We start from the raw sequence: 17,168 nt of genomic DNA, 5'->3' as shown, positions 1-17,168 counted from the left end.
GTGTCCTCAAAGCATTTATCACAATGTTCTGGATATACTAGTCTCTGTCTCTCTCTTACATAAATAAAAATAAAATCTTAAAAAATATATATATTCATCAAAACTCTAAAACTAAGACTTACCTTTAAACATATTTAAGACACACTACCAGCAAATCATACCATTAAGTCAAGCTCTTATTTTCTTGATTTTAAAAGGATAGTAGAAGGGGCGCCTGGGTGGCTCAATGGTTGAGCGTCTGCCTTGGGCTCAGGGCATGGTCCCGGGGTCCTGGGATCGAGTTCCACATCGGGCCCCCCACAGGGAGCCTGCTTCTCCCTCTGCCTGTGTCTCTCATGAATAAATAAATGAAATTGAAAAAAATCAAAGGATAGAAGAAATTACAAGGAAAAGATCAAGAGATTAGACTGGAGAAAATAGAAAATTTCTGAGTTCCAGTAAAACAATTTTACTAAAATTAAAAAAAAAAAAAAAGGAAGTAATGCACTAGAAAATATTTGTCTTCAGGATCCCTGGGTGGCTCGGTGGTTGAGGACCTGCCTTGAGCCCAGGGCGTGATCCTGGGGTCCTGGGATCGAGTCCCACGTCGGGCTCCCTACATGGAGCCTGCTTTTCCCTCTGCCTGGGTCTCTGTCTCTGTCTCTTTCTCTCTCTCTCTCTCTCTCTCTCTGTGTCTTTCATGAATAAATAAAAAATCTTTTAAAAAAATATGTCTTCAGACAGAATGCTGTAACTTGGAGCTCAGCGGGCTCCTGGTGCGGAGTCTCCTGCCCTGACTTCAGCTTTGGTTAAGGTGGCCGCTGGGCTCAGCCCAGGCTTTCGGAAGGCAGCACCTGCGAGTCTTGCCCAGCCCCGGGGGGCAGGGGTGATGCCCCCACCAGCTCTGCACCGGCTCGGCCCCGCACAGTAGGATGCGTGCAGACCAAGGCGTCCTTGAGGCCTCGCGCCCTGCTCCGCCTCCCCGTGCCCCCCTGCCGGGGCTCCTGACCTCCCTCTGCGCCCCCCAACACGCCTCCTTTACTCACACCCTGGTCTCAGAGCAGACTTGGGGGCCAACCCAGCCCGGGACCTCCTCCTAAACGACGGCCGCCGTGGTCTGGTCCCCGCGCGATGACCGGGGCCTAGTGTCGCCGGCTGTGCTCCAGCACCTGTGACAAGGAGGCAAGGCCCCTGCCCTCGGGGAAGCGACAGGGAGTGGAGGTGGGGGAGGCCGCAGCTCTGAAGGAAAGGGAAGGCAGGGGGACGGGAAGGCCTTGAGGCCGGAGAGGGGACCTGGGCGCGGGGTCAAAGGACTGCAGCCGGAGGTTAGGCTCCCTGCGAGGGGCAGCCGCCAAAGACGGGGCCAGACGTATTTTGTTTTTGTTTTTTTTTAAGATTTTATTTATTTAACAACAACAAGAAGAAAGATTTTATTTATTTATTCATGAGAGACAGAGAGAGAGAGGCAGAGACACAGGCAGAGGGAGAAGCAGGCTCCCTGCGGGGAGCCCGATATGGGACTCGATCCCGGGTCTCCAGGGTCACACTCTGGGCCGAAGGCAGGCCCTAAACCGCTGCGCCACCCAGGGATCCCCAGAGATGGTTAAATAAAACAACCGAGCTCCCTCGCACCTTAAGCTTCGGATTAAATCCAGCCTCTACCAGGGCAACCCAAAAAGATCCGATCCTCCCTGGAATGAAGCGTGTCGTCGTTTCACAATCGTGAGGATCTTTCCACAAAGGTTGAAACCTTGGTTCCCCATCAAGAAGTATTTCCCGAGCTACGTGGGTGCGTTCCAAAGTAGCAGTACCAGAGAAAGCGGCAAGCTGCGGCTGACGGCGTTAGTCTAGAAGTTTCCTCAGGGCAGAAACTATTGGTATCCGAATAGGAGTTGCTTTTAAGGAGGACCCAGTGGTAACTCGCTCTTTTTTGTGTTCGTATCCGTGCTCAAGCATCCGGATCGCTTTCTCATGCTTGCTACCTCGATGCACCGAGATCATGCAAATGGGGCAACTGAGCTTTCGGTGCGTCTCACAGTGACCTGGTCTTGAGGACAAGTAAAAAGAAAAATAAAAAACAAAAGACAAACACGGAAAACATTTCTTCTCACAATTTAAAACATCTGCTCATGGGCAGCCTGGGTGGCCCAGCGGTTTAGCACCACCTTCGGTCCAGGGCGTGATCCTGGAGACCCGGGGTCGAGTCCCACGTCGGGCTCCCTGCGTGGAGCCTGCTTCTCCCTCTGCCTGTGTCTCTGCCTCTCTCTGTGTGTGTCTCTCTCATGGATACATAAATGAAATCTTAAAAAATAATAATAATAATAAAAAAATATCTGCTCATGCGGCATATCTGCATCTGGTAGTGGACTGGACGAGAAGTTTCTCATCTCTAGTAACGTCTAAGGAGATGTATGGATTTTAAGAAATAAGTGTAGCATTTATTTTGCTGAACTCTGAGCCATACCCAGAATGCCACAGACAATAAGAACAAGCAGACAGATGGTTCCAGGTCAGGGCAGGAAGCTAAAGGGAGCGGTGGGTGGGGTCGGGGCCTCCCTGCGCAGGAATGTTTAGGCGGAGAACGCAGGAGCAGGAAAGGCCCATGGGAGCCTCTGGACAAAATAATTTCTAGGCAAAGGACTAGCCGACGTAGAAGCCCGAAGAAGAAGCACCTTGGCAGATGTGAGGACAGCTGGACGTGGGTGGGGAGAGAGAAGGGCAGGGGTGAGGCCCAGAAGCCTGGCTCCGGGGCTGTCTGCATTTCAGCGCCAGAGCAAGGAGTGGCACGGGCAGGAGGCGCTTGTTAGAACACACTAGAACCTCACCTGCCTGAGAGCAAGAATGTCTGTGAAAAGGCCTGTTCCTGGCGGGAGGCACAGTGCTGAGCAATGTACGTGCATCAGCCCCGATTTCTCACAGGCACGGATGAGTGGGTCGCTCATTCCAGGCGGGGAGCCCCCTCCAGCCGTGTCCCCGGGCTCACGCAGAGCTGGAACTGGAGCCCAGGGAGGCCCAGGGAGGGCGACTCGTAGGGACGCGCTTTGCTCCCCGAGCAGCTGCCACTGACTCCGAAGACTGGTCACCCGTTCCTCTCTTGGTGCGTGGCCTCTTGTTAAAGAAAAAAGAAAGTTGACAAAAGAGAGAAACGAAAGAAATCAGAGGAGTTTCAGGAATGGTATAATCAAGAAGAGCTTTATAGAAAAGCACCACGAGTCCATTTACGCTGATGTCTGAATGACTAATAAGAGGAATTCATTATCAAAACTCAAGTTGTCTTTTGCATTCAGCTTTTTCAAAAATCCAGCTGTCACAGGGGTTGCCTGGGTGGCTCGGTCGGTTAAGTGTCCCACCCTTGATCTCAGCTCGGGCCTTGATCTCAGGGTCATGAGTTCGAGCCCTGCGTTGGGCATGGAGCCTACTTTAAAAATGCAGCTGTTACTACTACGCTCTTCTGTATTTGCAGGCACCACGTCTCGGAGGGGCAGAGGAAGAGGGCACTTAGGGTACCCCCAGTGCTGACCGGTGCTCCGGCTTGCCGGGACCCCTAGCCATATCCTTGCCATTGCTGAACAAGGTGTTGATCACCTGGCCTCTGAGCAGATTGAGAAAAGTACCCATTTCTTTTCTTTTTTTTTTTATATTTTATTTATTTATTCATGAGAGACAGAGAGAGAGAGAGAGAGAGAGACAGGCAGAGGGAGAAGCAGGCCCCATGCAAGAAGCTCAGTGTGGGACTCGCTCCTGGATCTCCAGGATCACGCCCTGGGCTGAAGGTGGCCCTACACTGCTGAGCCCCCGGGCTGCCCTAAAGCACCCACTTCTGCAGGAGGACACCGCCAACATCGCAGGCCTCCTGCACCGGGGCTCCCCGCGTAAGGCGTACCTGCACCATAGTCCCTGTGGCCTGGTCCCAGGGACATGTTTTCCAGCCCTGGTCCCGGTGGTTGTGCCACCAGCCTCTGCTCTTAGAAGCATCTCTGAGATGTGCTGTGTAATGCCAGCCACGGGAGCCGGTGCCCCTGGACCGGGCCCCTGACCTGGAGCTCTGGGGACAGCTGGCTCTGGTGCGTGCGGTGTGCTCCACGTGCAGGCCCCAGGTTCACGAGCGGGCAGCTGCGGAGGGCACGGGGGCGCAGCAGGGCCTGGCCGGGAGAAGGAGCCTGGGCAGGCACCGGTCCGGCTGTGCCCTCGGCCTTGGTTGACTCCTGCCGACGGGCAGCTCCGCGGCTGCCTCATACCCGGGCCTCGACCCCCGGCCTGGGCGTCCTGCGCCTTGAGTGCCGTCGTGAGAATTCTTACAAAATGTGTAATTCCTGCACTTATTGACAATTATTGAGAATCTTACCCATTATTCTACTCAGGTGCCTTCCGTTGGGTCCCAAATGGGAAACTTCCTTTGGAATTTAATTTTTTTAGGGGGAGACACCTTTTGATTTCTTTAATGTATTTGTTGGGTAAGAAAAACCAGGAAGCTTGGCATCGCCCTAATTATGTTGATGTTGTGGTTAGGTGTTTGCTTTCTGTGACCTTACTGTTTCTCCCTTTGTTCACCGTTATCACATGTATGGCCTTTACTGTTAGTGAGGACATAACTAACTAAAGCGATCCCATCCCTTTTCCTTTTCTTTCTTTTTTTTTTTTCCCCATCCCCTTTTATTAGAAAGGAGCTGGCCTATATATTGAAAGACAAATGAATGAAATGAAACTAGGTGGAGGGCAGCCCGGGTGGCTCAGTGGTTTAGCACCACCTTCGGCCCAGGGTGTGATCCTGGGGACCTGGGATCGAGTCCCATGTCAGGCTCCCTGCATGGAGCCTGCTTCTCCCTCTGCCTGTGTCTCTGCCTCTCTCTCTCTCTCTCATGAATAAATTAATAAAATTAAAAAAAAACCAAACATTAAAAGAAAAGAAAAGGAACTAGGTGGAAACCAACATAGATTTGTCTGTAGTAAACCCCCAATTATGAAGCCCCTAAATTGCCATGTGGTTAGCAATTTTGGTGACACCGTATCATAGATTTTTTTTTTTAGGTGCCGGCTTCCCATGTTACGTTCACCATATTCCTTACCTTGTGAACGTATTCACAGAAATGCTGGAGCATTTAGTATTTCTGTCTTTAGATTTTTGAACCTCCATACTGTTTTCCTTTCCTGTTCTAGAATGTGCTTTACTTTGTGTGATATTGAATATGATATGCCCCTTGTTATTTTATTCGGTTACGAACTGATTGATCACTACACAGTTGCCAGTAAATGTGATTATACGGTGTTAAATGCAGCATGGCACTGTTGCCATTTGTGTTCATTTTATTTATTATTTTTAAAGATTTTATTGATTTATTCCTGAGAGACACAGAGAAAGAGGCAGGGGCAGAGACAGAGACACAGGCCGAGGGAGAAGCAGGCTCCATGCAGGGAGCCTGATGTGGGACTTGATCCTGGGTCTCCAGGATCAACGCCCTGGACCAAAAGCAGATACTCAACCACTGAGCCACCCAGGCATCCCCATTTGTGTTCATTTTAAATCATTCCCATACCTTCGCTCGTCCCACTGCCCTTGTCATGCCCATCATCTCCATCCTTACTGCTCAAATGTTGTCCTAGCATGGACATCGCCCTTGAGCTTATTAGAAACGTGTAATGTCGGGCCTTGCCCCAGACCTACTGAATCAGAATCTGCACTTTACTTTTATTATTTATTTTATTACCATTATATTGCACTGACGTATAGCTGGCATACAACGTCATGTTAGCGTCAGGTGTATAACACTGTGACTCCGCATTCATGTACATTGTAAAATGCTCACCATGGTACATAGAGTTACCACCTGTCACCATGCAAAGTTATTAAAATATTATTGACTGTTCTCCCTATGCTATACTTTGCATCCCTGTGATTTCTTTATTTTACAACTGGAAGTTTGTACCTCTTAAATCCCCTTCACCTATTTTGCCCATCCTCCCACTCCTCCCTGCTCTGGTAACCAGCAGTTTGTTCTCTACATGTATGAGTCTCTTTCTGTTTTGTTTCATTTGGTTGGTTGGCTTTTTTGTCTTTAGATGCCACATAAATATGAAGTCATATGGTACTTGCTTTTCTCTGTCTGACTTATATCACTTAGCATAATACCCTCTCTAGGTCCATCATGTTGTTGCAAATGGCAAGATCTTTTTTTAATGGCTGAGTAATACTCCACCATTTTCCTTTTTTTTTTTAATTTAAATTTTTTTAAAATTTTTATTTATTTATGATAGTCACAGAGAGAGAGAAAGAGGCAGAGACACAGGCAGAGGGAGAAGCAGGCTCCATGCACCGGGAGCCCGATGTGGGATTCGATCCCGGGTCTCCAGGATCGTGCCCTGGGCCAAAGGCAGGCGCCAAACCGCTGCGCCACCCAGGGATCCCAGTCCACCATTTTCCTTATCCATTCATCAATAAGTTACTTCCATATCTCAGTTGTTGTAAGTAATGTTGCAATAAACATAGGAATTCATACATCTCTTCAAATTAGTGAGGTTTTTATTTTTTTCTTTCAGGTAAGTATCCAGAAGTAGAAACGCTGGATGATTTGGTATTTCTATCTGTATATTTTTGAGGAACCTCCATACTGTTCCTCATGGTGGCTGCACCAATCTATGTTCCCACCAACAGTGGGCCAGGGTTCCCTTTCCTCCACATTCTCCCCAGCACTAGTTATTCCTTATCCTTCTGATATTAGCCACAGATTTTGCATTTTAACAGGATACCCATGTAAGGCTTTTATTCACAGTAAAGTATAAGAAGAGTTGTTCTGTATTATTGCCGTAGCTTGCGAGCCTGCCACACTATATCCCTCTTTATCATTCATACCTTTCTTTCTAAAACACAGCTACCGTGATAGTCTCATCCTCTCCCTTGCTGGGGCATGAGGATTCTCTAATTTAATAACCATCCTGGTGTTTTTGTTAAAAAACATCATGCTGAGTGAAGTCAGTCAGTCGGGGAAGGACACTCATCATATGGTTTCACTCATACGGAGAATATAAGAAATAGTGAAAGAGACCATAAGGGAAAGGAGGGAAAATGAGTGGGAAAAATTAGAAAGGGAGACAAACCATGAGAGGCTTCTACCTCTGGGAAACAAAGGGTTGTGGAAGAGGTGGTGGGCAGGGGGATGGGGTGACTGGCTCTGAGGAGGGCACTTGATGGATGAGCACCTGGTGTTATATGTTGGCAAATCAAACTTCAATAAAATAAAATAAAAATAATCAGCTGTGGGGTCTGGGAAACTATTATTTTTTATTATTTTTTAAAAGATTTATTTATTTATTTATGAGAGAGAGAGAGAGAGAGGCAGAGACACAGGCAGAGGGAGAAGCAGGCTCCATGCAGGGAGCCTGCCGTGGGACTCGATCCCGGGTCTCCAGGATCATGCCCTGGGCTGCAGGTGGCACTAAACCGCTGCACCACCGGGGCTACCCTATTTTTTTTTTTTTTTTAAACAAGCATCTCAAGAGCTTCTGATGGCAAAGCAAGTTTAGGAAACTGGTCCCATGCTATGAAATCAGCCTCCTGAGCATGGCCTTCATTCACACTGCAGTATGGCTTTTGCCCGTTTTTCCTTACTATACTCCCTGAGACACTGGCCACACCAGACTTTCTCCCAACACGTGCAGCAATTGTTTCCACACCACAGTGCCTTTGCCAGCTCTTCCCTCCATGCGGGATGCAGGCCTCGGGCTCCCTGCTTTGGGCTTTATTTGATAGGATCTTTCTGGCCTCTCTCAGATCCACCTGTTTGGGAGAGTGCTTCTAGCTCTTTCTCTAGTCAGAACTAAGGACTCCCTCTTAGACCCATCACCTTTTCAGTTTCTAGCACCTTCTTTGTGCCCCACTAGCCTCATAAGCTCCTTGGAGAGCATGTCTCTTTTACCTCTGTGCTGTTTCTTTCTTTCTTCCTTTTTTTAAGATTTTATTTATTTATTCATGAGAGAGACAGAGAGGCAGAGACACAGGCAGAGGGACAAGCAGGCTCCCTGCAGGGAGCCCGATGTGGGACTCGATCCCAGCACCCTGGGGTCACGCCCTGAGCCAGAGGCAGACGCTCAACTGCTGAGCCACCCTGGCGTCCCTCCTCTGTGCTCTGTCTACCTCTATACTAACTCCCAGCTTATCACTGTATTTTTCCATTATGAGACTCTTAAATATATATTGAGTTGAATACATAGATGCTTTTGAGAGACCACATCATTTATCAATAATCCTTAAACCTACAATTTGAAATAAAAAACAGAATATGTAGTCTTAGATGCTTACTGGTTGTTTTGAAAGCAGGATTTTTATCTCTCGAGAGACTTATTTGCCTCTTTTATAATGGTTTATCTTAGCAGACATTTTTCCAGTGCATTTCCATTCTTCCAACAGCTGAGGCTCCTGCTGTACATGCGAGTGCTACCTGCCCATAGCAGGGACATCCTCCCAGGTTATGTCATTAGTGTTTACAGAGCTAATGAATTAGTTTGAATTGGTTGGTGCTTAGAAAAACATAATAGACTTATTAGGTTTTTTGTTGTTGTTGTTGCAAAGTGACTTTTAAAAAACAAATCCCCTGTGTAAAAAATAAAATCATATCTATGGTCTGCTAGAGTGCTTACTTAACTTGACATAATTTGTTCTTTTTGTTTCAGTGATTCAATACAACTCTAAAAATATTTATTCCCTTCCTACAGGTGGTTGATAGTGAAAGATTCATTTTTACTCTATATGAAACCAGACAGTGGTGCCATTGCCTTTGTCCTGCTGGTAGATAAAGAATTCAAAATTAAGGTCGGGAAGAAGGAGACTGAGACAAAATATGGACTCCGAATTGATAATCTTTCAAGGTAGAAATTTCAAATATTTTGACACAATTTATCTCAAAAACAAAGATTTTCTCCCAACTTTAAGTGAAGAAGGAAGTAGAATAATTTAACTGTTAGAAAATTGTTATTTAGAACTCATCTTCAATCAAAAATAATGAAATGACTTTTCTTTCTATATATTTTTAAGTATATATCGCTTCTCAGCCTTTGGCTAAGATCAGGTATATATATTTTTTGACTATAGTATATCCAGTGTGCAACAGTCAGAATGAACAATCCCATGTGTTGATTTATGCCTGTTTTAACAAAATGTATGCCTATTAACAAAATTAATTACTCAGTAATACCATTTTACCAAACAAATTAAGGAGTGATTGTTTCACATTTTTAAAAGATAAAATTTTACTTTATAAATTGATATCCTTTAATTAAGAGAAACACATAAACAGTGATTTGGTTTACAAAAGTTCTCTTTACACATAGATTTTAAGAAAAATATCTTGAACGGATGTTCAACTGCCCATTTACTATGGATTTTATTAGCAAGTGTGTGTGTTGATAAATGTTTCTTTCTGGAAGACTATGTATGTCTTTTTCTCTATATACACACATTTGGCTCTACAAAGTTTAGCCTTATGTATACAAATATATGTATATTTCTTTCACACATTGACATACACCCACACACACCCTAATACACATTGGTGTGTGGTTTGTGTGTGTCTGTGCATGTATGTGTGTAAAGAGATGCTGAACTTCCAGATCTTCTCTGACACTAGAAGGTTTAAGATTATCCCCCTCACAGCTCGTATAGTACTAGTCGTAGTAAGTACCTTTATGCACGTTAGCATGAGTGAATGAGTAAATAACCTGAAAATGTATTTTTGCCATATTCAGTATAGTTTAAAATCCTGCCCAAAATGTTCAGAAGTCTGCTTTTTTTGATATAAATAAGATGCTCTTTGCTTAAAGTCTTCAACCTATACTTGCTGTACTACAAAAACAAAATGGCACATGTTTCATTGTTAAATTTTTTGAAAGAGACAGAACACGGAGTGATCATTCTTTTCCACATTTTGCTTTTCTTGGAAGGACACTTATTTTAAAATGCAACAGCTATAGGCATGCTCGGTGGTGGGGAGGAGCTATAGAGGAATTCATCCAGAAACATGGCACCAACTTTCTCAAAGACCACCGATTTGGGTCATATGCCGCTGTCCAAGAGAATACTTTAGCTAAATGGTAAGATCATTTTGCTCTAAGACTGTGGAGGTAGTCATAGTATCTAATATTATAGTGGGCCTAAATTTATCTGGAATCAGTATTTGGAGCTGTGGAGACATATTATGCATTACCCTTGACAAGGGCCTTTCTTTATAAGACTACCTGAGCAGAGATTCATTTTCCGATTTTTGTATTTAAGATTTTACAGTGAGCTTTAGATAACTAGCTTTAGATTTTGAAGATTGATTTTAAAAGCTAACTTCATACATTTTTAATGATGGAATGTGTATTTAAGTTATTAGCCATAATTGGGACGCCTGGGTGGCTCAGTAGTTGAACATCTACCTTTGGCTCAGGGCGTGATCCTGGGATCTTGGAATCGAGTCCCACGTTGGGCTCCCTGCATGGAGCCTGCTTCTCCCTCTGCCTGTGTCTCTGCCTCTCTCTCTCTCTCTCTCTCTCTCTCTCTGTGTGTGTCTCTCATGAATAAATAAATAAAATCTGTTTTAAAAAAAATTATTAGCCATAATATTTTTAAGAACGAGAATTTACTTGCCGGGTATTCCTCTTAAATAAAATGCTTTGCATGTTTTTCTACCCATGGATTGGAAACTGATCAGTTTTCAGTCTCAGAAGGACAATGATGTGAGTTCAACAGGATGAGAGCATGTATCTGACTCATGTGAGGATGAGACCAATTTGTTGTTCTCTCAGCAGAATCTGGTTACTTGCTTCTGTCTACTTACTGGGCTTCCTGCATACCAGACGGATGATAGTGTTTGCAATCCTTGGTCTTTGGTTATACAAAGTAAACTGATGGCTTTGTAGAGACTCAGGCAGTGGCTTCCATCTTTTACTTTGCCATAAGATATGTTTTCTTTCTTTCTGAATAAATAAATAAATAAATAAATAAATAAATAAATAAATAAATAAATAAAACAAAAAACCTTATCTTTCAGGTATGTTAATGCCAAAGGGTATTTTGAAGATGTGGCAAATGCTATGGAAGAAGCAGAAGAAGAGATTTTTATCACGGATTGGTGGTTAGTATTTATACATGGGGATTTTGTTAGGAGCTCTCTACAATTAGAAATGTAAAACAGCACTGCGGTGTTCCAGAATCATACATTACGAAAATCAGCAGTACCCATAGATAGTTTGGCCAAAGTCTCAACCAATTAACTAAAATAGCCTTCAGTGAAAAGTCTTTTCAAAAAACTTGACCTCCAAATATATCATTAAAATATTTAGCTTAAATAGTTTTGTTTTTATCTTTCCATTTGGAAATAGAAATCCAAATATTCATCTTAGTAAAGGTTATTTTGCAATGCTAATACTGTTTTAAGAGCGAGCGATAGAAAACAATCTTCCTTAGGTACCTTCTTCATTTGGTTTTTCAGCTACTGGGTCCAGTGAATATACTTCTGAATTGTTCCTTTGAAGCTGGAATAATTCCATTTGCTTATTATGGAGTGATTAGGCCTGGTCAACTTTTTTGAAGATATATCAGATTTCAACTTTTTGTCCCCCTTTACAAATAGCCATGAGAGTTTCAATGCTTATCAGAGCCACTGGAAATCCCATGCTCAGAACTCATTTAGCTATTGGGAAATTGTACTCGTGGAGTTGTTATAGGCTTTATAGTTTGACTTTAGTTCCAATTACCCATCTGCCTGTATAGTTAAAACCAATTACAGATGCCAAAATTGACTACAGTGGAAATAAATGTGTCTGAAATATGTTTTCCTTCCAAGAATTTAGTTGTTAAAATGTTCCTTTTTTTCTCCCTATTTTGTTTCCTTTCAAATGCTATCTTACATATAAACTGTGAAAATATCATCATAATTTATTTCCTCTTAATTCTAGATTTTGGGGAATGGGGAGAGTAATTAGGAATATGAACTCATTCTCTTCTATTTTGCCTTAGTGATATGGAAATCTGTAATTCTAGAACATACTTTCCCAACCTTGGCACTATTGACATTTTGAGCCAGATAATTCTTTGTTATGGGTGGTTGTTCTGTGCATTGTGGGATGTTTAGCACCGTCAACATGTCTGGCTTTTACCTACTAGATGCCAGTAGCAAGCTCCTGGTTGTGAGAGTGTCTTCAGACATTGTCAAATATCCCCTGAAGGGCAGAGTCCCTCTTGGTTGAGAATCTTTGATTTAGGGTGGATAGATAAGATGTGTGATGGTCAGCATGTCTGTGAACCTATTTATCCTCTTGTGTGTGGAAGAGCTAAATCTTGGCCTCTATTGTCATTTTTGTCTTTTCACTCAATGACCAGGAATAAAAGAAAGTTTCATACTTAGGACCTATTTCTTTGGTTGAATACTTTATAAACACCTATGAGAATAAATTCAAACTTAATATCGTACTACATTCCTTTAGATAATATTTCTGAAAGTTTGATGAAGACATGAGAGATACTGAAGGTAGTTTTTTCACTGAGCCCATGTTTTCATGCCTTATGCAAGAAAATATCTTTTTTGAAGGTTGTGAACACTAAAATACAAGCTCTCATTTAAACATCTAAAGAGATCGAACGCTGACTGTTTTCTGCTGTTGGGAAGAAAATAAATCAGGTTATTTCTTTTCCATAACTGTCTAGGATAACATCTTATTACCACACTCCCTTTGAAATGAAACCTTCATTGTAACTTCCCTCATAACAAGTGAAAATTCTTGTCATGCAAGTGCTGTATTACAAAAGAGGGCATTCAGAAACTTAAGCTAGTATGTCTGGATCTGAGAGAGTGCAAAGCATAATTAGAAGATGCACTTGTCCTTTAGAAGCTTCTAATCTAATTCAAGAGATCTCATATGCTTAAGTGAAAACTGTACTAATAGGGTTTATAAAATAATCAGTATGCAAGCAAAGGTGGATGTGGTGAAATGAGAACCCAGGACCTCCCGGTTCCCTCCCGGTTCCTTAGTTCATTTAACTACCCATCCATTCACTTGTTAATTTAGTCATTCATTCTGGCTGGCTGGCTGGCTTGCTTTCTTTATGATTTTATTTATTTATGATTTTATTTATTTATGATTTTATTTATTTATGATTTTATTTATTTATTCATGAGAGACACAGAGAGAAAGGCAGGCAGAGACATAGGTAGAGGGAGAAGCAGGCTCCATGCTGGGAGTCCGATGTAGGGCTCCATGCTAGGACCGTGGGATCACGCCCTGAGCCGAAGGCAGATGCTCAACCTCTGAGCCACCCGGGCGTCCCATTCTGGCGCTTTTTAGTGAGCACCCCCTCTGTGATAGGTAGTGAGCTAAGCCATGCTTACATGAAGATGACTAGAGGCAGCCCCTACCCTGGAACAAGAGAGAGTCAGGAAGTCCTATGGAGAACAACAGATTGGGGGTAAAAGTGAATGACAAGGATAAAGAGAGCAGAAGGAGGAGCCCTGAGGAGGGGCAATGCTTGAGCCTACAGGCACTGTGGAAGCATCTTGAAAAAGAAGACTGGCCTTGGGCTTGGTGGATGGAGCTGACCAGATGAAGTCAGGTGAATGTTTTCAGCAGAGGGTTAGCCAGGACCAAGCCATAGAAGTGTGAGAGTACACAGCAGCTGGGAGGCGGGTAGAGATTGTGGATAGCTGAAGCCTAGCATCCTTGGGGATGGCAAGTGGAGACGGCACTGAAAAGATGGGTCAGGGGGAAATCGTGAAGGGCAATGGGGGATCTGCTAAGGAGTTTGCACTTAGTGCTGTGACCACTGGGAACCCCTGACAATTTGTAAGAGTGGGGATTTCAGTCAGATTTGTTTTCTAAAAGGGATCATTCTGGCAATAGTGTAGAAGAGAAATTAAACACTGGTTGTAGAGCCCACTTGGCAAGCTATCTTGTCGTCCAGGAGAGAAATGGGGAGGGTCTTTGCTCAGACCACCTCAGGGACCTAACTATCATAGACTTGGGGCAAGTGTTTCTAAGGCACAGAGTAACACTGACAATAATAGCTACTACTTGTTAGAGTCTTACAAGTGCCAGAGGCTATGTTAGAGTTGAGAAAAGGGAGACTCATGAGATAGGTAACGAAACTGCTCATAGTCAGGCAGTTGGCAGGTGCCATTGCACCTGGGACTCAGGCGTGTCTGCTCTAGATCCCCTGTATCATGGAGCTACCTCTCAGAGAGAGCCTGCTGCCCTACATGGTGTCTGAAGTTCCTTTTATTTATTTATTTTTAATTTAAAAAACTTACTTGAGAGAGGGAGCAAGAGCAGACTCCCCTTTGAGTGCAGAGCCCAATATGGGGCTCAAACCTAGGTCCCTGAGATCATGACCTGAGTTGAGGTCAGATGCTTAACTGGCCTGAGCCACCCAAGTGCCCCTGAAATTCCTTTTAGATCTGATATTCTAGATCTGCACTGAGAGTGCAGATTGAACTGTTTTGAGGTACTGAATAAATTCGTAATCAGATTTGGGTAGATTTGGTTTGGAGAAATTTTCTGAAGAGAGGTAAATTGTGAGGTAGGTTGTTGAGTTGGAAGAGACAATGACCCATTAAACAGCCCAGACTATCTGAAAACTAAGGTGAAGAGTAAATTCCAACTGGATATTGAAGATGTCATAAGAGGAAGTTTCTGTATAAAGGTTAGTGAGCATTCTTCACTTGTTCATCTGGATTAACCGGAAGATCACTGGTTTTATGTCTTTTTCTGTGCTTGCTGTACTTCATTCGCCTGTGAATTAACTATCCAGTGTTCATTGGAGTATGTCCAAAAATGAGGTTGGACACCAAGATGTGGCTCTGAGCTCCACTGCTAAATTGCTAGTTGCTCTTAGGGCAGATCCAGAGACCGTGGCTTAGCTCAGATTTCCTCTTGGTGGTGGTAGTTCTGATTTCCGCTGGTCAGCAGGGATGTGGGCAGCAAGCATGTTGAGTGTCCACCATAGTTGGTTCTTTATCCAGCCTATCGGGATAGGGGTTGCGAGTGGTGTTGCCACAGCCTCTGTGCTGAGCCTGTGCATTAACTGTGTCAGAAGCAGGCAGGATTGGTAAAACTGAAGAATTTTTAAAAACAGATTTTTTCATTCTTTTAAAACTTTGCTTAATTCCAGCACAGTTAACAGTGTTATACTAGTTTCAGATGTAGAATATAGTGATTCAACAGTTCTATACGTTACTCAGTGCTCATCAGGGCAAGTGTACTCTTTCATCCCTAACACCTATTTTACCCATTCCCCTGTTCACCCCCCCTGGTAACCATCAGCTAGTTTGTTCTCAACAGTTAGGAGTGTTTCTCAGGAGGCGCCTGGGTGGCTTAGTAGGTTGAGCATCTGACTCTTGATTTTGGCTCAAGTCATGATCTTAGGGTGGTGGGATCAAGCCCTGCCTCAGGCTCCCCACTCATGGGGAGATCCCGCCTCTCCCCCTTCTTGCTGGCACACACTCTCTCTCAAATCTTTAAAAAGGTGAAGGGCACCTGTGTGGCTCAGTCAGTTAAGAATCCAACTCTTGATTTGGCTTAGGTCATGATCTCATGTTGTGAGATCAAGCCCTGAGGTGGGCTCCACGCAAGGCATGGAGCCAGCTTAAGATTCTATCTCTCTTCCCCTCTCTCTCCCCCTCCCCAACTGTCTCCCTTTCTTAAAAAAAAAAAAAAAAAAAGTCCCTTTCCTCGAAAAAAGAAAGAGTCTATTTCTTGATTTGTCTCTCTTTTTCCCCTTGCTCATTTGTTTTTCAAATTCAATATGAGTGAGATCATGTGATCTCTGACTGACTTATTTTACGTAGCATTATACTGTCTAGCTCCATCTATGTTGTTGCAAATGGCAAGATTTCATTATTTTCTGTGACTGAATAATATTCATACACACACACCACTTCTTTATCCATTTATCTGTCAACAGACAGTTCAACAGCTTCTATAATTTAAATAATTTGTAAATAATGCTATTATAGATATATCCCTTTGAATTACTATTTTTGTAATCTTTGGGTAAATACCCAGTAGTGCAGTTACTAGATCATAGGGTAGTTCTATTTTTAACTTTATGGGAAGCCTCCATACAGGTTTCCACCGTGGCCGCATCAATTTGCCTTCCCACCAACAGTGCTCGAGGGTTTCTGTTTCTCCAGATCCTTGCTAACACTGATTATCTCCTGTGTTTTTGATTTTAGCCATTCTGACCACTGTGAGGTAATATCTCATTATACTTTTGATTTGGTTTGCACATCTCTGATGATAGATGATGTTGAGCATCTTTTCCTGCATCTGTTGGTCATCTGTATGTATTCTTTGGAGAAATGTCTGTTCATGTCTTCTGCCCATTTTTTAATTGGATTATTTGATTTTCGCGTATTGAGTTATAGGAATTCTTTATATATTTTAGATACTAACCCCTTATCATGAGATAAATCATTTGCAAATATCTTCTCCTATTCATGGCCTTTTAGGGTTTTTATTTTGTTTGTATGTTTTTTTACTTAAAAATGGTGGTATTTAAATTCCACAATTTGCTCAAATGCTGGTTTTCCTATAAACTTTCTACAGGATGTTTTTTAAAAGAATTTCTTCATTGTGTCATGACTGTGTTCTTATGGAATTTCAGGGAAAAGGTTCTGTGTGTTTTTATAGCTTAATTTATACTACAAGGAGAGCAAGTGGTCACAAGCAGGCCATGTGGTATTCTATGGAATCATGCCGTTTAGGTGAGTTTTCTGATGTGGACCATCCCTTTGATGCTAAAGATAATGCATCTATTGAAATAAGTGATTATGGATTTGGATTACTGCTCTCTACACCTTCCAGTTTTTCTGTGTTATCTTCCCAAATAATGTGAAATTTCATGACGTTAGGAGTAGATATAAAAATATTCCTTTGAAGCTTAGAAAAGTCTGGTTTTACTGGCAGATTTTCTCTGAATTCTGTCTTGCTATATTCATTATTTACCTCATGGCCAACTCTAATAAATTCTTGATCTTCCTAAGTGCATGTAATTAGCACAACTGTTAGACATACTGCATCTGTATCTGGAATGAGTCCTGGATTAGGTGCATCAGCCTGAAATATAAACATAGACCTTCCTGCCCAGCTTCAGTGGGGAGCAAGATGGGCTCCTGCACCCAGAATAGACTCAGAAAATTTTTAAAAAAATTTTTTTATTGGAGTTC

General features: G+C 43.1%; 1 protein-coding gene across 10 annotated transcripts in view; it reads left to right on the top strand.

Annotated features, from left to right (window-relative positions):
• The window catches only part of PLD1 (phospholipase D1), a 204,424-nt gene that overhangs the window by 92,886 nt on the left and 94,370 nt on the right, over positions 1-17,168 (top strand). For all 10 annotated transcript variants that reach the window (XM_072808073.1, XM_072808075.1, XM_072808074.1 and 7 more), the window contains exons 9-11: positions 8,686-8,838; positions 9,910-10,059; positions 11,001-11,084. In XM_072808073.1, the coding sequence (XP_072664174.1) occupies positions 8,686-8,838; positions 9,910-10,059; positions 11,001-11,084 (387 nt within the window). The remainder of the gene's footprint in view (positions 1-8,685; positions 8,839-9,909; positions 10,060-11,000; positions 11,085-17,168) is intronic.

Source organism: Canis lupus, chromosome 31 (genome assembly GCF_048164855.1).
Source record: "Canis lupus baileyi chromosome 31, mCanLup2.hap1, whole genome shotgun sequence".
Lineage (NCBI taxonomy): Eukaryota > Metazoa > Chordata > Mammalia > Carnivora > Canidae > Canis > Canis lupus.
The sequence above is the reverse complement of the archived record's forward strand: the minus strand, read 5'-3'. Positions and strand labels throughout refer to the sequence as shown.